General features: G+C 39.2%; 1 protein-coding gene across 3 annotated transcripts in view; it reads right to left on the minus strand.

Annotated features, from left to right (window-relative positions):
* IL33 (interleukin 33) overlaps nt 1–24,515 on the minus strand; it is a 61,681-nt gene extending 37,166 nt beyond the window's left edge. For all 3 annotated transcript variants that reach the window (XM_012931690.2, XM_055118811.1, XM_055118803.1), the window contains exons 1-2: nt 24,377–24,515; nt 50–203 (exon numbers count right to left, since the gene is read on the minus strand). In XM_012931690.2, coding sequence (XP_012787144.2) covers nt 50–177 — 128 coding nt within the window. In that variant the 5' untranslated portion in view covers nt 178–203; nt 24,377–24,515. The remainder of the gene's footprint in view (nt 1–49; nt 204–24,376) is intronic.
* Between the last annotated feature and the right edge of the window lie 312 nt (nt 24,516–24,827).

Below are 24,827 nucleotides of genomic sequence, written 5' to 3' on the forward strand. Positions count from 1 at the left end.
CCCATTAATCATAAATGAACTTACTAAGATGGACGTAGTAGGAACTTACCTCAATATAGTATAGGCCATATAGAGCAAGCCCGCTGCTAGCATCATCCTCCATGATGAAATAAAATTCTCCTCTCTAAAAGCAGGAACAAGGCAAAAATGCCCTTCTTTTATGCTGTAATTTAACATAGTATTGGATGTCGTAGACACAGCAACTAGGGAAGAAAAATAAAGATATTTTAATTGTTATAGAAAACATCATATGACATAATAATATGTCATATTATTTCATTAACATGAAAACCTTAAAAAGTCCCTAAGATACTTTAAGAAACAGAAGTTAGTACAGTAAAATAGCTGACTTAAAAACCAACAGAAAATATCTATTGCATTTTTGTATACAAAAGATACCATTTTTTGGAGAGTGCACAAATTCTGACTTATCTATGTACCCTCTTCCTCTCCTTTGTACAAACTTAACAGCAGGTGGGTGGATAAGGGGGGAATTAATAAACCTGGAGTCATGTCTTAGGTGGAAGTGTATCTGAAAATCAGGTAAAATATGGAATTGCCTGCATTTTGTCTTGCAGTAAAATTACAGTGAAAAGGAATATCTATTAAAGCTCCCTATTTGATTTTGTTGTTATAGATTCAGAAATGTCTCAAGTGCTAGAAGAAAACAATATATGGAAAAGAAATACACATATAGATCTTTGGTTTTAGTTTAATACTGAAGCTTAAAATTGAGATCATTTTTATTTTACTTTTAAACTTTTTTATTCAGCAATTTAAGTTTAATAAATGTAGATAGTTTCACATGAAAAGGCTCCTAGGCTTTTAGGAATAATTTTGTACATGTTAAAGGTAACCACATCTCTGAAACATTTTCATCTCTGCTTTTAAAAATATGCATAAAACAAAAGTTTCCAGTTTCAAAATGGCAACAGATGCTGAGGAAGTTCATTTTTCATCTGCTTGCTAATGACCTTCATATATCTAATTGAGAATCATCTTGAACTATAAAAACATAAAGATGTTTATCATTTGTATAGAAAAGTGAACTCAAAGGGGGATTCTGTTGGCAGATCCAAGAGTCAGCCCAGTAGCTCACAGTGAATGCTGAGGTTCCAGATCCCCTTCCTTTCTCTACCATCTACACTTTTTCTCCTTGCACACAGGGTCCAATGTTGAATCTATCACAGAGAAGGTACAGTAAATATTTTCTGACTGAATGAATACCTAAAACAATGATGATTTAATTTGCCTTGGCCTCCTTTGCTTCTTTTTCTCATGATTCTTTATTGAACAGGTGAGATTTAGGTAATTATCCCCTAGGTCCCTGAATTGTAAATGATAATTAAGACAAATCAGAGAAGCCAAATTAGGGTGGTATTTTGAACAGGAACAATACAAACAGGCTCTGGGGGTATGGTGTTGCCAAAAGATCAACCTGTACCTGCAGGATGAGTGCATCAGCAGCCTAATGATGCCTTCAGGCTTCCTGACACCCTAAAATTGCCGCTGTGCCTTTGGCCGGACCCCAACAACTTGGGTCCAAGTTTATCAAGAAATCCACTGTCGCTTTTTTTTGGACCCGGCTGTGGAGCGAACACGATGGAGGGGCCCGAGGGAGCGCCCCCGGACCCCAAGCAGCCCACTGAACTAATTCCGGCATGGGACCAGAGACCCTACGGCGTGCTGAAGCAGTGGGACCCGGGCATCCCCCAATTCTTTTAACCTGTCTCTCTCTCAACTCCTCCCTCCTGAGCACAGCGCAGGGGCCGCGGTTTTCCTGAGCGCAAAAGGGAGGCGCCGATCCAGCCAAAACAGGACGTGAGCGCGCTTGCGGGAGTCCCCAGGGGGCGGGGGCGGCGACCCCCGCCCACCGCAGTTAGATACTTAAACCCACCTCCCCCACGTGTGCTTCCTTTTGGACCCGGCTGTGGAGCGAGCATGATGGAGGGGCCCGAGGGAGCGCCCTCGGACCCCAAGCAGCCCACTGAACTAATTCCGGCATGGGACCAGAGACCCCACGGCGTGCTGAAGCAGTGGGACCCGGGCATCCCCCAATTCTTTTAACCTGTCTCTCTCTCAACTCCTCCCTCCTGAGCACAGCGCAGGGGCCGCGGTTTTCCTGAGCGCAAAAGGGAGACGCCGAGCCTCTCTCTAGGTTTCTCCATCTTATGAGCACCATAAAAGGGTAAAAGTTTGTAGTGATGTTATTTCTGGTTGTACTTTCCCTGGACTTTATACAGAAACCCAAAACCGCGCGGCCGGTTGACTTAATGTCATCTTAGTATGAGCAATATGTAATGGTTCCTTTCTAATGGGGCGGACTTTTGTGGGAGATCCTAATAGTAAGTCTGTTGCTGAAATATTGAAGGCAATCAAAGTGGTAGCCATCTCACTAGACTGAACTAAGCTATATCCCCACGCTGGTTGAGAAGAAATTTTCTTCTTTCTCGGGAAGAAACGCGGTGTGTCATCAACTAGAGTGTGATGTCCATTAAGCAAGCAGACCTGGTGGCGTGGGAATGGGATATAAGGGGAAAAATTATGTACAAGGAACAGCGGGACGCTGGTGGAATCTCGAGCCGGAGCCGATACCAGCGCAAGACCTTCGGGTCCAGAGACTGCTTGGAGACACTCTACTAGTCTATCAACTAAGCCAGAGCCCCACGCCTGCTGATGACGGGAAATAACCATCCTTTTCGGTTTTTTTCCCTTGTCAGGCAGCGTGGCGATTACTAAAACAGGCGTGAACTCGGTGGCGCGGGGCAAGGGGGAAAAAGAAAAACTATGTAACAAACAGCGGGACTTAATATCTCTATATTCTTAGCAATGGAGAACTATCAAATGCCTCCTTGGCAATAGGACTGCTTTTCTTTTTTGGGGGAAACCCCAACAACGGTAGTGAGTTGTGTGTCGAAACATGGAATGTAATCGAAATAAGGCGTAAACGAAGTGAAACATATCATGTGCAAGGGTTGGGACTGGGGAGGTGGGAGGGGGCGGCAGGTATACTGGGGGGGTTGGTGATGGAAGATGGGCACTGGTGAAGTGAAGGGTGTTTGAGAATTGTATAACCGACATAATCCTGAGAACTATGTAACCCTCCACATGGTGATTCAATAAAATTAAAAAAAAAAAAAAAAAGAAATCCACTGTCACTGTCACTGTCATCCTGTTGCTCATCGATTTGTTCGAGCAGGCACTAGTAACATCTCTATTGTGAGACTTATTGTTACTGTTTTTGGCATATCCAATATGCCACGGGTAGCTTGTCAGGCTCTGCAGTGTGGGCGTGATACTCTCAGTAGCTTGCCGGGCTCTCCGAGAGGGGCGGAGGAATTGCACATGGGTTGGCCATATGAAAGGTGAACACCTTACCGCTGTGCTATCGCTTCAGCCCATCAAGAAATTAAACAGCCAAAGTTAGGTATGTGAGGAGAGTCTTGCCTACAAACCACCTCCGGCTCAGCTATACAAGCTCAATTATTGGCCTTATTTCAGAGACACATAGATAAATCTCAAAAGAGATCAAAAGCCACAGTTAATGCCAGCCCAGCACATGGCTGAACAGACTGGGGTAAATTGGAGGGGGGCAGGTTGGCCTGTGCCTACCCAAGGAGAGCCCCCAGCAGCTGCTTGCTTCCACAATCCAAAATCACCACCAAACTCCCGGCCTAACTCCACCATTTCCGAACAGACATCACCAAGATATAATCTGCTAAAAATTAGGGTATGCGGGTTTTGTGACTGAAATCTTTAGGCTTTCACAGAGTTGGGGTGGGCTACCTCTGGCACTTCCCAACACACATGGAAACACTGGCAGTCACCCCAAGAACCAACTCCAGCGCCATCCTGTAAACTCTATTACTGGCTTTGCTTCAGAGACTCACAAATAAATCTTGAAAGAGAGCAAAAGGTAGAGACACAGCAGCAAGTCCTGGAAGACATCATAGAGCCAGAGATCTTTCCGAGCCCCATACCAAGCCAATTTCACTGGGGCACCCAAGATGGAGCAGGTGCAGACTCCCCGCCTACTCCAGATGGAATCCTGGCGACCAAGAGTTTCCACAAGCAAGGCCCAGGACTAAATCTCCATGCCACATGGTGGTAGAGGTGTCAGCTGTCCCTCCCCAGCTCTCTGCCCTCTTGTTGGCCTGGCTGTCACACTCACAATGTTCCTTGGGGCTCCATCTTAGCACACCAACAGCCCTGATCCAGAGATTTGCAATTGAGTCCCAAAATGGATTAGTGCCCTACAGAAATGTCTTTGAACTCAATCATCTACAATCTAGGATTCCAGAATCACATGACTGTGCACCCATGATATTCAAAATGAATAAAGAGCAATAAATGATCTAGCATCTCTCCCTAGCAGGCAGGCTTGAATGGTGGTGGGAAAGTTAGAGTAAAACATAATGCCCCAAAATAGAGACAGAGTAGTGGGGAAATTGCCTGCCATGGAGGCAGGGTGAGGACTGGGATGGAGGGGGATATACTGGGGATACTGGTGGTAGAAAGTGTGCACTGGTGGTGGGATTGGTGTTCAATCATTGTATGGCTGAATCTCGAACATGAAGGCTTAGTAACTGTGTTTCACAGTGATTCATTAAAAAAAAAGTAATGTGGAGTTCAAGCCCAATTCAATCAGCTTAATCAATGGCTGAATAAATATCAGTACTCCTAATTTTTTTTTCTTTTTGGGTCACACCCAGCGATGCTCAGGCTTACTCCTGGCTTTGCACTCAGGAATTACTCCTGGCAGTGCTTGGGGGACCATATGGGATGCCGGGGATCGAACCCAGGTCGGCCGCGTGCAAGACAAATGCCCTACCCTCTGTGCTATCGCTCCGGCCCCAGTACTCCTAATTTTTTTTTAAAAAAATACAAGCAGGCTCTGACATAATAGGCCCTTTATATTGTTCACCTACTCAAAACAGTTGCCTGGAATCTCTATTTGTTAATGACAGGGAATCATTACTCTGGAGAGGATACCATTGGAATTACAATTAAGTCCTGTGTTGCTATGACTCAGTCACACTAAGTGTCCTCTGCTAATAGCAGCGTAGGTGAGGTGGAGTGCATAACAAAGTCATTCTCCTGCATGTTACAGATCACGGGCGGGTGTGCAGGGAGGGAGGTGGGGGGAAGGCAGCCTTATTTGGCAGGATGGTTGTGCAAATGGTAAGATATCAAATAAGGATCATGACTGCTATTTATATTGAAATAACAATAATAATAATTTAAAAATCAAGTCATTATGCCAGTGCCTTGAACGTTGACAAAAAAGTTGATGTTAGCGAGCTTGCTGGATCAGGGAAGCAATATGTAATAGCAACTGCTGTTTAAAAACCATTACTCCCTTCAATTGCTATCTTCTTCATTCATATATTTTTGGAGGCATCTTTTAAGGAACTACAGTGATAGAATCATTGTCAGTGAAAGAGTAAATGTCAAAGGCCAAGCCTGCTTTCTCCATGGCAGGATGCCAGTGTAAAAGACAGTACAATACTTATTCTATTTCATATAAGGTCCATTTGCTTATATGTGAAAAATGCAAAAAATTTATATATTTATCAATTATTCTATTTTTACTTTCTTTTTAAAAAATTAATTTTTTAAATTGAAACTTAATGAAATATAGTTACAAAGTTCATGATTGGGTTTCAGTCACATAATATTCCAACACCTGTTCCTTCACCAGTGTGAGTTTCCCTCACGAATGTCCCCAGTTTCCCTCCCACTACCCCCGTTAAAATTTACTTAAGTACAATTGAAAATCGAAAGAGCTATCACGTTTCACTCAAGTGAGGGAAGGAATCCGGAGTTCTGACCTCCGTCGATGGTCAAGTATCAGGGACTCTGTCTTGCTTGCCAAGGAGTCAAAAATCAGATGGGCCACACACGTAATGAGTTGTTACCGACTGAATTCCACGGGACGTCAGGGGAAGACTGCATGGCCACCCATCTACGAGATGGTCAGACTTCTTTGTCAAAACCCTGAATGAACGGTTTGAGGCTCTTCCTGTTCCTGGAGCGAGCAGATATCATTGAACTACACTAGCACACGGCAGGGATGAATGGAGACATTGCTGGAGCAAATCAAAGATCAATGGGATGACAAGTAATACAAGTGATCCATGTCATACTAAACTATAGGAAATGTGAAATGTTTATTCAGAGAAGTGAAAAATAATTCATTGCCCTTTTCAAAATAGAGCATAAGAATATCCACAGGGAGTATCTAAAGCCCAACGAGTTCCCATACTTATGTAGGAGCAGAAGGTTTTGGAGATCTATGCTTATGATTGTTCACTTGTATCACTTGTATCACTTGTCATCCCATTGCTCATCGATTTGATCGAGTGGGCGCCAGTAACATCTCCATTCGTCCCTGTTGTGTGCATGCAGGAGACCCAGGTTTTATACTAGCACTGCATGGTCCCGATTGCCTCCAGGAAGTGACCTCCTAGAAGAAAGTTGAAAGTAACCTGCAAACAACACTTAGTAGGTTCAAAACCCCCAAATAAATTTTTTAAAAAACACATACTACCCACTTACTTCTTAAAGTCTAAGATGGAAAATTAAACATAAAATTATTTTAGGTTGATAGTGTTCCAAGAGAAATGAGAAAGGAAAACAAATTTTATCTTTTGGGGTTTGTGTGTGTGTGTGTGTGTGTGTGTGTGTGTTGTTTTTGGCTCACACCAGGCCATGCCTAGATCTTACTCCTGGCTCTGTATTGAGGGGTCACTTCTGATAGTGCTTATTGCTGGGGACTGAATCAGGGATAGCTGTGTACAAAGCAAGTTAAATCCTATACTATCTCGCTTGTACATACCATAACCTTATCATAAAAAAAACTCAGGTGCAGCCCAAACCATAATGTATTCACTCAGGAAAATTTCTAGTACAAATTAATAGAGTCGAGGTTTTGAAGCAAATAATACTAGACACCATGGTATTAATAGTGATATGTTATCTCCTTCTCAGAAGATGACAAGAGGAGATGACAGCAAAAGCTAGTCTGTAAAGGCTACATGTACTAGTATAGGGAACAAGAAATGAAAAGTATTAATTAAAATTAGGCTCCTAATTTCATTGATTAAATAGCAGATTCCATATAGGTGAAGAGTGTCAGTAAGTTAGGAAATTTATCAAAATGTGACATTTAGTTCTTCTGGCAAAGCTGGCCATGATTTTTTTTTTTTTTAGCTATTTCTTGTCTGTGAAGTTTTGTGTTAATCCTTGAAATTTCAGCAATAGCTTATTTGGCTAGAGTATTTAAAAAAAATTTTTTTTGAGTCATTGTGAGAAACTGAGTTACAAAGCTGATCATGGTTGGGTTTCAGTACAGTGTTACAAAACCCATATCTCTACCAGTGTACATTTCCCACCACCAGTTCCCCAGTTTCCCTCCCACCACCCTCCTCCCAGTCTATCTATCTCTATGGCAGGCACTTTCCTTCTCTCTCTCTCTCTCTCTCTCTCTCTCTCTCTCTCTCTCTCTCTCTTTCTCTCTCTTTTTTCTCTCTCCATTATTCTTGTTGGTATATATATTTCACCCAGCATAATGTATTTGTTATGTCCAGCCACTCTCTTCTGACCTACAGTGTTTCATTTAATAGGTATTTTGTGATTTTTATGGGATTCTTTATATGTAAGTTTCTCCTTTGATCTCGCTTCTCTCAGAATTCTATCTCTCTTTGCTTTTTCGTCATTTTAATTACAACATGTCTTTGAGTTCTTCTGTTTGGGTTTATTTTATGTGGAGCTCTCTGAGCTTCTTGGATCTGATGTCTGACTCAGTTCTCGGGTTGGGGAAGTTCTCAGTGTGACCCAATACATGTAACATTTGATCTCAACTCTCACTTTTTTCTTCCTTGGGGACTCCCACAATTTAGGGGATATTATTCCTCTTCAAATGGTTGCATAATTCTCTGACATTGTCTTAATTTATTCCTCATATTTTCCCTTATTCTATTCTTTATTGATGCTTTCTTGCATCTTATCCTTCAGCTGACTTAGTCTTCAGATTCTGTCCTGCATCTCAAGCCTACCAGTAAGTTTCTTTAGTTTATCTACCATGCTTTTTGGTTTAGTGACTTCCGATTCAAGTGTTCTCATACTCTCATACTTTCTTTTTCTTTGTCTTTTCTACCATTTCCTTCAGTTAACTAAATGGCCTTATCATTACTACTTTGAATTTGTTATCTAAAAGGTTAAAAAGCTGATAAAAGTTACTGAGTTACTCTGCTTCTTCGCTATGTTTACTTTGAGGTAAGAGCTATGAATGAGGCTGTCTCTGAAAAGACATAGGTAGCAATTTAGAGTTCATATTTTCCAATTCCACCCAGAGCTTATACTGTTGTGTTTAAGCTGCATCCCTCCATTGTTGAAATTTAGCAGCACAAATAAGCTCTGACTCCCTGTCCTGACAGTTCCTGGCTCCAGGCACATCTAGCTTGATTCCTTCTTTTCCTTTATTTTTTTTTGGGGGGGTGGGGGGTCACACCCAGTGATGCTCAGGAGTTATTCCTGGCTCTATGCTAAGAATTACTCCTGATCATGCTTGAGGGACCATATGAGATGCCAGGGATCAAACCCTTGGCCACGTGCAAGGCAAAGGCCCTACCCACCATACTATCTGTTTGACCCTGCTTGATTATTTCTTGAATCAGTTTCTTTTGAGACTCATATACTTTGGGGAGAGGGTTGGTCTTTATCTTCAACCTGGAATACCTGAGATGTTTTTCCCCTTCCCGCTTTATTTAAATACCATGTTTTACAAAGTTGTTCATGATGTTTTTTTACAGTCATTCACTATTCTAAGATCAATCCCACATCACTGTCACCTTCCCTTCACCACCACCATGTAAGTGCATCTACTGGCTTTGTTCCAGAGATTCATAAACAAATCTTGAAAGAGATCAACTGACTGCAAAACTTTCTCAGATACCCTGTGGGAGACTGCCTTGACCTTGGCATCCAGAATGGATGCACACTTCACAGAAAGACAAAATGATTAGTCAATTAGAATTCACCTAGTGAATCAATAAAGAATGTGTGTATGTGTGTGTGTGTGTATGTGTGTATGAGTATGTGCACGCGAGGAGGGGGGAGGAATTGATGGGGAAATGCTCGAGATAAAACAAGATGAGGTAAATGGGGAAGAAGGCAAAAGTTAAACTCTTAATAAACTCTTGGTCATTTGTCACAAGAATCTTGAACTTTTATTAAATCATTTGAATTGCAAAAAAAATAGAATGTTAAAGAACGAATGTAGCTAACTGTATTAAAAATATAGCTAACCATTTTTTGTTTTCATTTTTTCTCACACTAATCAATTGGTTGTTTGAGTATCTTATTGCTGTTTAACTGTCACTTTCCTTGTATAACTACTTAACTCTTTGTTTCATCTTTTAACCATCTAAGTCTTTATTAATCACTCAACCACTTGACTGTTTAACTACTTACATTTTAGTTCTTGTTTTACTAATTATTTTTGGTTTCTGTGTTAATCAATGAATTGTTTAATTAACTGCTTTTTGGCTTCTGTAAATTTGCTTGCTTGCTTAAAAAAATTCCAAGAAAGTGGTTTGGCCCTTTAAGAAAACCTTGGGACACTGGTGCTAGGAAATGTCCACTGGTGTAGGAATGGGTGTTGGATTACTGTATGACTGAAACTTAACCATGAACAGCTTTGTAGGGATATAATTCACAGTGATTCAATTAAAAAAATCTTGGATAATAAATAAATCTTGCTTTTTAGTCTCAGGGGCTGCCTCTGTCATTTAGGCTGGGCTTGAGAGAGCAGTCACAGACCAGTTAATAAAGGCTCCATGATTTGAGATATAATTCTGACTTTGTGGAGCATTTTTGGAGTGCCTAGCCTGTAACAACTCGTTCCCAGCTGAGACCTTCAGGGGATTCTTGACAGGGGGTCAAACCAGTTCCCCACCTACCAAAGCCCTGGCAGCCACTCCCACACCCGAAATCCTCGACCATGCCTCTGGCTGGACTGTCCACTTAAATATTCTGCATCTTCTGTACCATGCATCCACATTTGTGGCTGTGCAACATCTTCAAACTCTACCACACTGAGGCTTTTTACTTGCTATCTCAGCCTCAAGACCTGTTGGGTTACTTCCTTCCTGGGGCTACAGGTGTAAGCCCCAATACAATTGCTGGTCTAGCATCCTAGCCCCAGATCTGCCCACTGAATCTACAGTTCAGTCGCTATAGATTCATAAGGCTGTGGCCTGTTCAGATGCCTACTGTTTGGAAAGTACTTGTGGGAAAAGTCTCCCAGAGCTCTTTGCTGGTTAATTCTTCACACTTTCTCTCTGAGATTCCTTGTAGGAGCCTTTGATCATTTCTGTGTTTTACTGCATTTTGGATCCAGTATGATTTGATAGGGCACTCTTCTTTGCTATTTTGGCCCTCTAGGAAATGCACTTAAGTATATTCTTTGGAATAAAATGAATACAATTCGGGAACACACATAGTGGAGACTGTGATAAGGGGGTAAGAGACATAGGAGACATAATAAAATAGTCTGTTTGTCACCCTGGAACTTTAGAAGGAGATAATGATATAAGAAGGAAAAGAAACAGTATTTGAAGATATGTGGATGAGAACTTTCTAAAATTATTGGAAAGTTACATGAATCCCAGCAAGTTAAAATACAGAAGGAAGTCCACGTTTTAGTATTTTAGTATTTCAAATGTGAAATTTCAGAACACTCAAAAAGGGGGATTATAATATTAGTCACTAAGGACATTGAAAGCATATGGATGAGCAAAAGTCAAATTTGATTTGTCATATGGATGAATATTTAAACTTAGAATAACCCCAGAATATTTGAAAACAACACTAGCTATTTCTAGAACCACCAATGCATCTCTTGGTTTACCAAGCACTGTTAAAAATTGCAGACCTGTGGCTAGAGAGATAGTTCAGGGGACTGTAACACATTCTTTTTCTAATTTTTATTTATCTATCTATTTTTTATAAGAGCTGAAACACAGTCTTTGCAGGCAAGAGGCTTGTGTTCTATTCCTGGCATGGAATAGCCCTTCAAGTCCCTAAAGAATAGGAAGGTAAATTCGATGATGAACCAATAGTTGAAGAAATAACAGATAAGAATTTCCCAGAGTTGAGGAGTACAGGCAACCAGATTCAAAAAGTCTGAAGTGTCCCAGTGAAAATGAACCCAAAAAGAAAAACTACAAACACATTATAATCAGAATGACAAAAACCAAAGACAGAGACAGAATAATGAAAGCAGCAAGATCAGAAACTTATGTACAAAGGAAATTCATAGCAGAAATTCAAGCTGTGTGATTCATAGCAGATCTCTCAAACAAGACTCTATGAGTCAGAAGAGCATGATGGGATATAGTGGGGTAAAAAAAACCCTCAGTGAAATAAGCACCACAAAGAGTACTTGCCAAGTTATCATTCAGATTTGAGAAAGTGATACAGAGGTTTATGGACAAGCAACAGCTTAGAGGATTCAAAGCCTTGAAACTAGTTTTTCTGGAAGCATTAATGGACCTTCTGTGGGGAAAGAACAAACTTCCCAGCACATGGAACTAAGTTTAACACTCACTCATAGCACTTATGGTTGCTCTCTACCAGATTAAGAAAGATTTATTTGCTCCTTGTTACTTGCTGAAAGATTTTATTCTTTTAAAACAATGAATTAATGTTTCACTTATATTGAATGTTCTATGTTTGTTCCGGTGATTTTTTTGCATCCATAGGAATTTTTATCCTAATCTTTTACTTATTAATGCAGATGCTTAAATGTTATCTATAACAATATTTTCTAATCCAAAGTCAGTATTCTCTCTTTTGGATAAAACAACACACTTTTTATATTTTTATAGGCCTATTCAGAAATCTCCCTAAAATTTTCTTAATTCTTCTCTCCTCACTCTTACTAAATTGTATATTTATAAAATATATCTATTTCATGTAAATGTTAAAATATGTCAGTGGAGAATTATTTATATTATTAATTTTAAATGTATATACCATTTTTAAGAAAAAATTCTTGAAAAATTTTTAATTAATTTATCACTGATATATCGCTTTGTGAAATTTTAGGAGTTTAGTTTTATTCATCTAGGTGTGTGAAAGAGTCAGCATCTTCACAGTAAATTTTAAAATCTCTCTCTCTGTGTGCTGAAATTAGACTAAGGACAAAACATGATGGCCTCTCTGTATCTGTGTTGCAAACTATGGTGCCCAAAAGTAGAAAGAGAGTAAGAAGAAAGGTGCCTGTCACAGATGCAGCCGATGGGATGGGATGGGGGTGTCGGAAAGGATACTGGGGACATTGGTGGTGGAAAATGTGCACAGGTGGAGGGATAGGTGTTCCATCATTGTATGACTGAAACTCAATCATAAAAGCTTTGCAAATGTTTTTCACAGTGATTCAATAAAATTTAAAAAATCTCATATGTGGGATGTAAAAAATATTAAGGTAACAACAAATCATCATATAAAAACCATATTAAGGTAATAGCCAAAGTCTTAAGAAGTGGGGACTTTGACTATAGAGCTGAACTTAGATGAAAGGAGGGGTGACTGAGACGGGTCCTTGGGACACTGTAGAGGGAATCTCTCTGGCAATAGGTGTGATATTGGAATGATGAATGCATGAGAATCATAATTGAACAGTATTATAAATCCTAGTACCTCAGTAAATGCATTGTAACACTGTAGCACTGTTGTCCCATTTTCCATTGGTCATCAATTTGCTTGAGCGGGCACCAGTAACTTCTCCATTGTGAGACTTGTTGTTACTGTTTTTGGCATATTGAATATGCCATGGTAGCTTGCCAGACTCTGCTGTGTGGGCAAGATATTCTCAGTAGCTTGCCAGGCTCTCCGAGAGGGGCAGAGGTATCGAACCTGGGATGGGCACGTACAAGTAAACGCCCTACCCGCTGTGCTATCAATTCAGTCCACCTCAATAAATATTGTTTAAAAAAGGAAAGTGCAGGGAATGGTTTCAGTTTAACAAAACATTTTGATGTATCTTCTGGCTCATGTATGGACTTTAATATCTTTGAATATATTCTTATAAAAAAGAATATATTCTTATACAATACAATGCTGTGATTTCTAGAATCCAATTAAACTGCTCACTTTTGAGGGGTGGGGATGGATCCTTGATTTATTTCCTAATAGCTTGTAAGAATATATAAGGATAGTGTGAGAAAGGTTTTAGAATAAGCAGTTAAGACAGTTAGAGAAAACTAATTATAACATATCATTTTGTAGAATTTGGTAAGATTTGGAGTGATAGTACAGCAGGTAGCTCAAGGGCAGACTTGGGTTAGATGCTCAGCATCCCATATGGTCCCATGAGCACTGCTAGGAGTAATTCCTGAGTGCAAGCCAGGAGTAACCTTTGAACATTACCAGTTGTGACACACAAAAATCAAACAAAAGAAGAGTTGGGGTGAAATTTCTCACCTTTGATAAGGTGAGAAATGCACAAGGAAGAAACAGGTGCCAAACCAACGAACATGACTATACCTTAGTTATTAGGTTAAAAAACAGCCCTCAAAATTGGAAATAAAGTTCTGTCTGTTTGGCCTTATTTCAGTGCTCTTGGAAGTGCTTTAGGAAGCTATACTTCCTAAAACAAAAATACTTAGATGCACAAAGAAAGATTACTTACAAGGGAAGGTAATGCCAATATATTAAATTATCGTCTTTGTTATATGATAAGATAATAGATTAATCTATGTATATGTATGTATGGAATAGTTATTTTTGTGTCTTGCCTAATTCTACAGATATATATGGCAGTAGGTGGGAATGCATCTGTAATCAGAAACAATATAAGCAAAGCAGATTGCTTAACTGCATGTAGTATGAACTTGCCTATTCATGTTAGCTAACTCTGGAACAGTCTAAAGGAAGAATGTTTGCTTTGAAAGTGTGTTCTCTTGTGTAACTCAAGTTTAAGGGAAACTAGTGGTTACCCCATATCAGTATAATATATTGGTAGAAATGATAAATAAAACATATGCTTTAGGGGCTGGAGCAATAGCACAGCGGGTAGGGCGTTTGCCTTGCATGTGGCTCGACCCGGGTTTGATTCCCAGCATCCCATATGGTCCCCTGAGCACCGCCAGGAGTCATTCCTGAGTGCAGAGCCAGGAGTGACCCCTGTGTATCGCCAGGTGTGACCCAAAAAGCAAAAAAACAAAAACAAAAACAAAAACATATGCTTTAAAATTGAAGGAGAAGCACACCTATCAGAATACTAAAAATAAGGAATACTGAAAATACTAGTTTATTTACAAAGGATTTGGCACAACTGTAATTCATACACTACTTTGAACAATAATTTGGTGATATTAACTAACCCTGAATTATAGGTATACTTTTGGCCCAGCCATTCTATTTGAAGCTGTATACTCAAAATAAAGTTCTAAAGAAGTATTAGTTCTAATCATATAACTCCAAGTTTAACTTCAAGATGAACATAAATGTTCATCTATAGCATATTGGATAAATTGTGTAATATTTACTTAGATGAATTCTAATCAATAAAGAGAATAGACAAGTTGCATATGTGTGTGAGAACACAGATATGTCTCACAAATACAACATTGAATGGGTATATAAAGCTTGCATTCATTTATAAATAGTTTTTTATTCGCATCATCACTGTATCACTGTCATCCCATAGCTCATGGATTTGCTCGAGTGGGCACCAGTAAAGTCTCCATTGTGAGACTTGTTGTTACTGTTTTTGGCATATCGAATACACCATGGGTAGCTTGCCAGGCTCTGCTGTTTGGGCAAGATATTCTCGGTAACTTTCAGGGCTCTCCGAGAGGGCTGGAGGAATCGAACCCCGGTCTGCCGCATGGAAGGCAAATGCCCTACTCACTGTGCTATTGCTCCATGATATTAGAATCATAATAATGACTGTCCTTGAGATAGAGAATAATTTCTAGAAGAGGGCATGAGGAGGAACCTGGAGTCCTGTGCACTGCTATTTCTTTATCTAGTTATATAGTTTTATAATAGTAACAATTTGTTAAACTATACAGTCATGATAAGCACAGTTTTCTGTGTATATGCTATATGTTAAAAAATTCTCAGTGAAAGCTAAGAGACTGCTCATGAATTACAAAATATATGTGGTGGAACAAAAAGGATAACTGATAGCTGATAACTGATAACTGATAGAATTAAGTATTTCTGCAGGGTTAAAGATGTTACAGGCATTTCAATGTCTGTTTTTAAGGATGAATTGAACAGACTACAAGATGGTCAAATTGGAAATGAACACATTCCCCCCTGCCATAACATGAAATAAGTGCCTCTGATATGTCTGGTCAAAGACTTAGTTTTCTATTCTGAACGTCTGGAAAATTAATTGAATTAAAAAATATTTCAAAGGTTTTTTTTTTTTTTTTTGCTTTTTGGGTCACACCTGGCGATGCACAGGAGTTACTCCTGGCTTTGCACTCAGGAATTACTCCTGGCAGTGCTCAGGGGACCATATGGGATGCTGGGAATCGAACCCGGTTGGCCGCATGCAAGGCAAACGCCCTACCCGCTGTGCTATCACTCCAGCCCCTCAAAGGTCTTTTAGACTAAGGTAAAACTCTCAGATAACTTGAGTAGATCCAGTATTTTTGGGTAATTATGGTGGATAATGGTGTTTGGGGTCACACTTGTGATGTACATGCTTATGTACAAAGGAAAGCCTGTGAGATTCATAGCAGATCTATCAAATGAGACTATGAGTCAGAATAGAATGATGGGATATAGTGGGGAAAACAAAACCCCCAAGAATATTCTATCCAGCTAGGTTATCAGGGTCTTGCACTTTGTTGATGTATGTGGGGGGAGCACACATTTAGTTGTAGTGGCAGGAGTTACACACTTTGTTGGCTAAGGGTTGCACTTACTGCGCTGCCAGAAATCACACTCTCAGATTCGGTGATCAAACTTGGGGCCTCCTGCACGAGAGGCAGCCACTCTATCACTGAGTCACATCCCTGAGCCCCTCCAAATTAATTTTATTGAAGTAACATTAGTTTAGACATGTATATGTTTTCCAAGTATACATAATTACAAACATGCTTATATGCTAGCTTGTGCTCACACTAGATATAGAATTCTATTCTTCACCATACAAATTGGTCATTCAAGGCAACTTTGAGAAGAGTTTTACTGTCCATCTAAGGCATGAACAAGATGTCCTGAAATACCGAAAATGGTTGAAATTCCACAGGAATTAGATAATGTTGGGTGTTACCTAGGATGAATTTTGTTTCATAACATCTTTTATTTCCCCAAAGAAAAATGAAAATTAGAACTACAGAACCATAAATATAAAACTTTAAGTCAATCCTATTTCAATCCACCAGTAAGGGGGAGTGAGTGGACATATGATCCAAATATTACCAATAAACTGTGTATCTCACTGCTATTCAATTAAAAAAATTTAAACCCTTTAATATGAATTAAATTATATATGGTCTTTAAAAATATCCAAATATTACCAATGAGATGAAAGGGAAGGTGTAACTGAGGCATCTGGGAAATGTTTACTCTTTAAAAGTACTTTTCTTTGAATTATTTAGGGAAACCACAACCACAACTTATGGTGTTTGGCCCCATGCTTCCCCAAAGGCCATTTTTTTCATTAATTAAGAAAGATAGGATTTATAAGAAATATTTTTCCCAACTGTCTCATCATAGTATAAATAACCTAAATCTTCTAAGTACTAAGACTTATTCTATTGTTTTCATAGAATTGAGGAAAAATCCTTTCACTTGGTATAAACTATATGAAGCTTAAGTAAAACAGTAAAGAAAAATTATGCACTCTTTAATATAGTAATGCTCAATATACATTCAGGTAATATGGATAAAATACACATCACAGTGAGGCGGAAAAACAGATGCTGAAGATAGCTTTAGAGTGAGATACTTTAGAGTGAAAGTTAACTATGTGGTTGAAATTTAAAAAATAAAAGAAACAATTTTTTAAAAAGAAGTTCTGCATTATTCATTTGGTGATGGAATAAACACTGAGGAAAATTTAAAACTATTACTACTACTAATTTACAATATGATGCAGGTATGCTTGCTACTGATAAAGTACTGCTTAAACAGGATTATTAAAGAATGTGAGCAAGTAAAAGATATATGTGTGGGGCTGGAGCGATAGCACAGCGGGTAGGGCGTTTGCCTTGCACGCGGCCGACCCGGGTTCGAATCCCAGCATCCCATATGGTCCCCTGAGCACCGCCAGGGGTAATTCCTGAGTGAAGAGCCAGGAGTAACCCCTGTGCATCGCTGGGTGTGACCCCCCCCCAAAAAAGATATATGTGTGTGAAAGAGTGTAAAAAATAAAACACCAGTAAAAAATTGAAATTAACAAAGTCAAGTTTAAGAAAAAGTGTACCTGTGTGTAATAAGCCACTAGGTTATGGGAAAACACATATTTTTCTCTTCAAAAAGAAAATAGAAGCCAGAGATAGTACCGTGGCTAATAGGCTTGCCTTATTTGTAGCAGATCAAGGTTAGATCCTTGGCACCACATATGGGCCCCAACCCCCACCAGGAAACATCTCTGAGCACAGGTCTAAAAGTCATACCTGGTCAAAGCCAGGTTTGACCCAAAACCAAAAATAAATTTAAAAAGAATTAAGAGAAAAACAAAACAGAGGGCTAGGGGATATAATACTTAGCTTAGGGTATATTTCTTGTATGTACCCAACCTACCCTGGATTAATCTCAGGCACCACATGGCCTCCTGAATATCATGGGGTATATATAGCCCTAACAGAACCCAGCACCATAGGGCTGGCCCTTATGGTCACTGATGCTGCAGCAGTGCTGCTTCCTTGGGGCTTAGCACTGAACCATTAACCCAGCTAAGAATTGTCCCCAGACTTCTTGAATACAGCTTGGGAGACCTCCCCAGGATAAATAACATTATTTCATTCTGTGTCATGATAAACTCTTAAATTTGATGTAGTCCCATTTATTTTTGTTTCTTTGGCCTTTGCCAATAGCATCATATCATTGAAAACACTGTCAAGATCCAAGTCTTGGAGCATTCTGCCTATATTTTCTTCATTGCATTTTATGGATTCTGGTCTGATCTTGAGGTCTTTAATCTACTTTGAATTGACTTTTGTGTGAAGTGTTAGATATGGATCTAGCTTCAGTTTTGTTTTTTTACATTAGGTTATCCAATTTTTCCTGTACCATTTGTTTAAGGAACTGTCTCAACTCCACTTTATGTACTTAGTTCCTTTATCAAAAACTACTTGACCATAGATCTGGGGATTTGTCTTTGGACACTCAGTTCTAAAAGTAGCTAGGTTATATAATCAACCTAGGTGTGTCCAATTACAGACAAATGGATAATGAAGTCATGATATATATGCATATATACATATATGCGTGCATATGTATATACACACAATAGAATGCTGTGCATATGCAAGGAATGATTAAATTATTCAGTTTGCTGCAATCTGGATAGAGCTGGAAGATTTTTATGTTAAGTGAAGTGAATCAGAAGAAGGACAAGCACTGAATGGTCTCACTTATCTGTGGTATATAGAATAACAGGATGAAGGAATTTAAGTTATCAAATGGGAATGTATAGATTACCCTTGACCCTTGAGTATGGAAATTAGAAGTTCAGAGAAGGGAAGAAATTGGAGAGTAAGAAGATAAGGACAGAAGGGAATGGGCAGGGGTGAGGGATCTCTGTCACATCCTTAGTATTAAGATATAGTATAGGCATATAGATATAGATATAGTATAGTATATATACTATATAGAGAGATATATATAGATATATGCTATATATAGATATAGTATAGTACAGAGCCAACAACACTGAAAGCATGAGATCCAAATCACCACAACCTAACTTAAAAATGTAGCTGACTGGCTGGAGCAATAGCACAGTGTGTAGGGAGTTCGCCTTGCACGCGGCCAACCCGGGTTTGATTCCCAGCATCCCATATGGTCCCCCGAGCACCACCAGGAGTAATTCCTAAGTGCAGAGCCAGAGGTAACCCCTGAGCATTGCCGGGTGTGACCCAAAAAGCAAAAAAAAAAAAGTACCTGAGGGAACCTGTTGGACACTAGTAGAGAGAAGTTGCCTTTGGTGGTGGTATTGATACTGGAATATTCAATCCTGGAACAACTGTGAATAGCTTTGTAAATTATGGTATGTTAATTAAAAATTAAGTTTAAATAAGTAAATAAAATGAAAAAAAATAGAGCTGAGGATGTGACTAAAGAGTACTTGTCTTGCAAATGTGAGATCCTAGGTTTGATCCCAGGTACTGTTTGACCCTCTTGCTGTAGGTATGGCTTTGGTGACCCCCAGGCTCTACCAGCCGGGTGGTGTGCCTAGTAACCCCAATAATATTTTTTAAAGACAATAATATAGAAGCTATTTTAGCAATATTTCCTGAACAACTGCTATGGACAGAGTCAGTAAGCTAAGAATGTTAGGGTGGTTGAGATTTGAACTCGGCAGACATGAAACCATGAAGTTCTATTAAAGCATTTTAAAAAATGATTCAATCTTCAGTAGAATCAAAAAGGAAAATAATGAGCAAAACATTTTTATAGCTGTGAAAGATCTCAGATGCACTAGTATTACTAGGGAAAACTGTAATGATCCTTGATGAGCTGTGCAAAGTGAAGAATTGGATGCAGACTGGAGTGCTGACTGAAAGTAGGAGACCCAGCCAAGTCTGTGGGTGGACCCCTTTTGGTTCTGGCAATATTTATGAAAGTTCAGAAGAAAGTTGTATAAGAAAATGGCATTGGCAGATCCCTTTTTCTTGATGGCAATGAATGCCATCCTCAAATAAGAGGATGTTTTTATTGCCCTCTCACTATTTTAGGTTTAAAAATAATACAACTTTTGTCAGGCTGGATCTTCAGCAGCACGTGGCCTCCTGGAAAACCCCGAGGTTCCATAAGCACTGCTGCAGTATCCCTGGTGTCCCCAGCAGCACTGCATCCCCAGACCCTCGCACTGAACTCCTGGTCAGGTTGACTGTGTATTGCTGGGAGTACGGGAATAGCCCTGTTGGAAGCACGAGCCCTCCTCCTCGGGGAAAAAAAAAAGGTAGAAGCTTGAACAGAAAGTTTCTTCACAAAGAAAATAAGAGACACACTAAATAAGGTCACTTGGAATATTTTCTTCTTGATTATTTTTCCTTCTGGACTTGAATCTGTTTTGAAATGGACTTATTGTATCATCTGGGGTGAGGACAATTTTTTCAAATCCCACGGGCTCATTTTATAAATGGAGAAGGTAAAAATTTTTCCACAGTATTGGGGAGATAGCTCAAAGGGCTAGTGTCCATGCTTTGCACGTGGGCGGCCCAGGCTCTATCTCTAACACTGTATGGATCCCTGTGTACTCCCAGAAGCAGCCTCTGAACACCAAGCTGGTGTAGCTTCTGTGTAGTGAAAGGAATGGTATAAACAAACAGAGGTTCTGTAAGGATTAAATGAATAATGCAGAACTTTTTTTCATATGTAGTAAATATTCAGTGATTAGTATCTTTAACAACTGCTAATTTGTTTTGCCTTCATAAATCATCACACCTCTGTAGGTTAGATTTTCCTTTTTCTCTATCTCCCTCCTCCTCTTCATGCAGAATTTTATTTTTGTGTTCCTCCTCCTTCTTCTTCTCATTTTACACCTTAAATAATTCACACTCGGAAAAGTTAAATAAGATCCCCAATCATGTAACTAGTCAATGGTAGATGGCACATATGAGGCCAGTGGACTAAAAATCTATTTTTTGTTATTGTTATATCACATTCTTTAGTTAAAACAAGCAAACAAAAATCTTTACAGATATAACATGACAATAACAAGGACAGCATGTGACAGTGACAGAAGTCTGTGAGAGGGAGGAACTCCTTCGTTATCACACCCCTGACAATGAACTCTGTCTGTCTTAACAATGAAACTCTTGTTTCTTTTCATGCAGTATCAGCACCAGTGAACCCAGCGGGCCAAACCCAAAATAGACTAGAAGTTCTATCACAATTTCTGAAGTCCCATAGCAAGTTTTTGAGGTGAATTGGGGTTCTTTCTGCTATTCAAGGAGATTGTTTTTGGTCTTAATATTTCCAAATGTCCTGGATGAAAATTTAGATAAAAGAATAATAATTCTGGCTAATACTCTCAATTCCTATTAGGAATTTTTTTACAGGATGTTCACTATGTTGAGTGAAAGGTACATTGATTTTTGGCGCAATCACCCTAACATATGAAATTTAGACCTTATATTATCAGATTTACTGACAAAAAATTTTGCTGATACTTTTATTGTGTGAGTGCTGCCTCCTCTGTAGCACTTCTGTGTAATGATTTAATTCTTCATGAAAATCTCCAAAAATTACTTCATTCATTTCCAGACAAAAACAGTCTTAGGTATTCTTTCTTAATACTTCCCTCCCCAATCCTCATGGCTATCTAAGCCCTCTAAACAACTCCCCAATACCCAACCCCTGTCCCTATAATGATGTAATTCTTCCACAGGGAAGAACATTTTACAACTGATGGTCATGTATATTCCTTGAAGTTAGTCATAAACCCTTTCTTTAATCCTCTACAACCTTGCTCAGGAGAACAGCTCCTATCTCTGAATCATATTTCCTTTATTTCCTACCGTGTTGTAACCACGAAGTAAAAGCTCTCAGAATTCTTCTGTCTCTATAAATAGGAAGGGGCAGCATGTACATTTTTACTAAAGATATTCTATGTTAAACAATGATGAAGAAAAATGAACATAAATTATTTTGCTAGGTAATATTAGTAGGAAATTTCAGCTCCTTTTGTAGAAGCACTCAGAAAATGTGAAAACTGAGTTATAAAGCGATGCCTGTGCTGAGTGAGAGTGAGCTGTTTCAGAATATGGCCTGACTGTGTGATTCAGTTCAAGCACACCAAACTTCAGGAAATAGAGGATTATAAGATTTTCTGAACACAGACTATACCTTTTTTAGGATAAATTTTAAAAGGAGCATAGAATATTCAAAAGACAACTGTGAGATGCAATAGATGAGGATGTTGAGAAAGCATAGGATCGCAGGGCAACAAGAATTACCATGCTAAAGATAGATTAAACGGTAGATTTGGCCTTGCCAGATTCTTGACACTTCATTCTCAAATTTCCAAAGACCTTCTGGAGTCAACTTGTGTGCAGTTCCAATGCTTTTATATTTTGTGTCATTAGAGGGTAGGAATGTTGGGATTGAGGGCTACACCATACACACATGGACTATTGCTGGCTCTGTGCTTAGGCCTGACCCTTAGCGATGCTGAGGGACCATATGACATACCAGGGATTAGAACTGAGATTGACAGAATGCCAGGCCAGCATCTTAACCCCTGTGCTATCTCTCTGGCTCCACATTCTCTCTCTCTCTCTCTCTCTCTCTCTCTCTCTCTCTCTCTCTCTCTCTCTCTCTCTCTCTCTCCTTCTCTCTCTCTCTCCTATGTAGGATAACATTGGTAAGTTCAATCTGCCTTGCCACAGGGAGCTTAGGTTTGTTGGGTTACTCCCATCACAGTGCTCCTATCCCTCTGTGTTTATTTGTAACCTCTTTATTTGTGCACTGTTAACTTGTAAATATTGTTTTTCTCTTCTCCTTAATTCCTTTGCATAGTTAATTCAGAGCAACGTCCTTTTTGTATAGACACAGGAAGACAGTTAATATTATGCTTTTGTAACTTGGGAATTAATTGATTCTGAATGATATTCATTCCTGGGCATCTGTTCTCTTGACTTAAGCCTCAGTTGCCCTTACTTCCTAGCACCCCAAAAGCAGGGTCTCAATGAGGGACTGGATGAACCCAGGGCAAGCAGTGAGCTACCCTGCATCAAAATGGGCCTGGCCAAAGCACCATAATGCTTATCTATAAGTTAAGAGCATGGTCATGGACAAATTCTGTCATGATCCAAAAAGTAATAACTAGATTCGGACCCTGCTAGGGTTAGGAATGATTAATTCAGCATGAGCACTGTAGTCTGAGTCTATATCAAGATGTCCCCAGGAGAGCCACCCTACAAGCTCAATGTATGTATCTCTTACTGTGCCCATGCAAAATAACTAATATTAAGAAGTAGAACTAAGATGTTAATTAAGATTTTATTAATTTATTGGACTAAGGTGAGGAGAAACACCCCTAAACACCCCTAGGTGATATTTCCCTCCCTTGAGCCTAATCAGCCCTCAGGAAGGGCTTTTGATATGCTTATTGTGCTACTAGATAGGGTGTGTTGTCTACCCTGAATTGGGGGAGTTGGTGAGAGACCGGAGAGAGAGTAGGGCAGCAAGATGGAGCGCAAAGACTCTAGAAGGGGGACAGAGGGAGAAGAATGTAGGGGAAGAATGCAGAAGTAGGCATGTGGAGAGATGAGAGACCTGACTGCAAGAGGGAGCATGGAGAGATGAGTGGGAGAGACAGGAGGAGACAGAAATGAGGAGCAGTGTGAGACTAGAATGGGGAACTTAGTAAGACTGAAACAGCAACTGATCATCAATCAACCAGCCTGGTGACCCTCGTTTTCTTCTTTGTCTGCCCATGGCACTGGCCGTCCTTCATGGGGAAGTGGAGATTGGAGATTTCTCTTTCTATCTCTTTCTCTCTCTCTCTTTCTCTCTCTCTCTCTCTCTCTCTCTCTCTCTCTCTCTCTCTCTCTCTCTCCCTCCCTCCCTCTCTCTCTCCTTCTTTAACTTAAGACCAGAAAAAACATATATATCCACATGTTGTAAAAAAGGCAAGACTATTTTTTTCAAGAATTATTACAAGATAGACAAGTAACAAAGAGAATAAAAGACAAAAAAATTCTCTAAAGAATAGTAGTAAAACCAATACACTTTTGAATGTACCTAATTAGTATATAAATTCATTGGTTTTCACAAATAGTTTTTTAGCAGAAAATTTTGAGAAGTGACACCTCTCAGTTTTTCTTTCTTCTCTTGTAAACTGAAATCCACTTGTAAACAGCTGTTAATTTTGTCTTGGATAAACATTTAGACTATGAGGTAGAGCTATGAACATGCTTTTTAAAGTTTCATGACGGGCACACTTTATCATAAAGACAGCTCACAATAAATATTAAGAATTTAAAAATAAGTTTAAAATCAAAGGAAAGCAAAATGGAATTATGTCCATAAAAATTGTCATCAATTTTATTCCTATTGTTAGTAATGACAGCCTAAACCTTCATCATCACAGAAATAAAAATACAGTTCTCCATGGTTCCTAACAACTTTGCAAAACCTGACTAAAAGTCTACCAACATAATTTCTGTCTTACCTTGTGATCTTGTTTTGAAGTTTCCTGAACAGCTGCAGCTCTGTGTTCAGCGAACTTGCAAACTATTTATTACTAAAACCTTGGCAGGGAATCAAATTTATGTAGAAGGGAGGGTCTGAGTGGGTGAGCTTCTAACAGGACTTTCCCCGAGTTTAAAGAGGAAATAGAGTCACAATTTTGTTGACACTAAAGATGCTTTGTTTTTTTTCCCTCCCCATCTCCACCTTAATATTCAATCCAGCAATTCTGAATTAAGATATTAATTAACTAAGGCGAGAAACACCCCTAAACATCCCTAGGTGATGTTTCCCTCTCTTGAGCCTAATCAAAGCCTACAACTGAACTTCTTCAACTTTTCCCACTCAGTGTTATGCTCAGTGTTTTTAATTTAGTTTAATTTTATTTTATGTTTGTATCATTGAATCCCCATGAATAAATGACAAATCTATAA

The sequence above is a fragment of the Sorex araneus genome, chromosome 1 (genome assembly GCF_027595985.1).
Source record: "Sorex araneus isolate mSorAra2 chromosome 1, mSorAra2.pri, whole genome shotgun sequence".
NCBI classification, from domain to species: domain Eukaryota; kingdom Metazoa; phylum Chordata; class Mammalia; order Eulipotyphla; family Soricidae; genus Sorex; species Sorex araneus.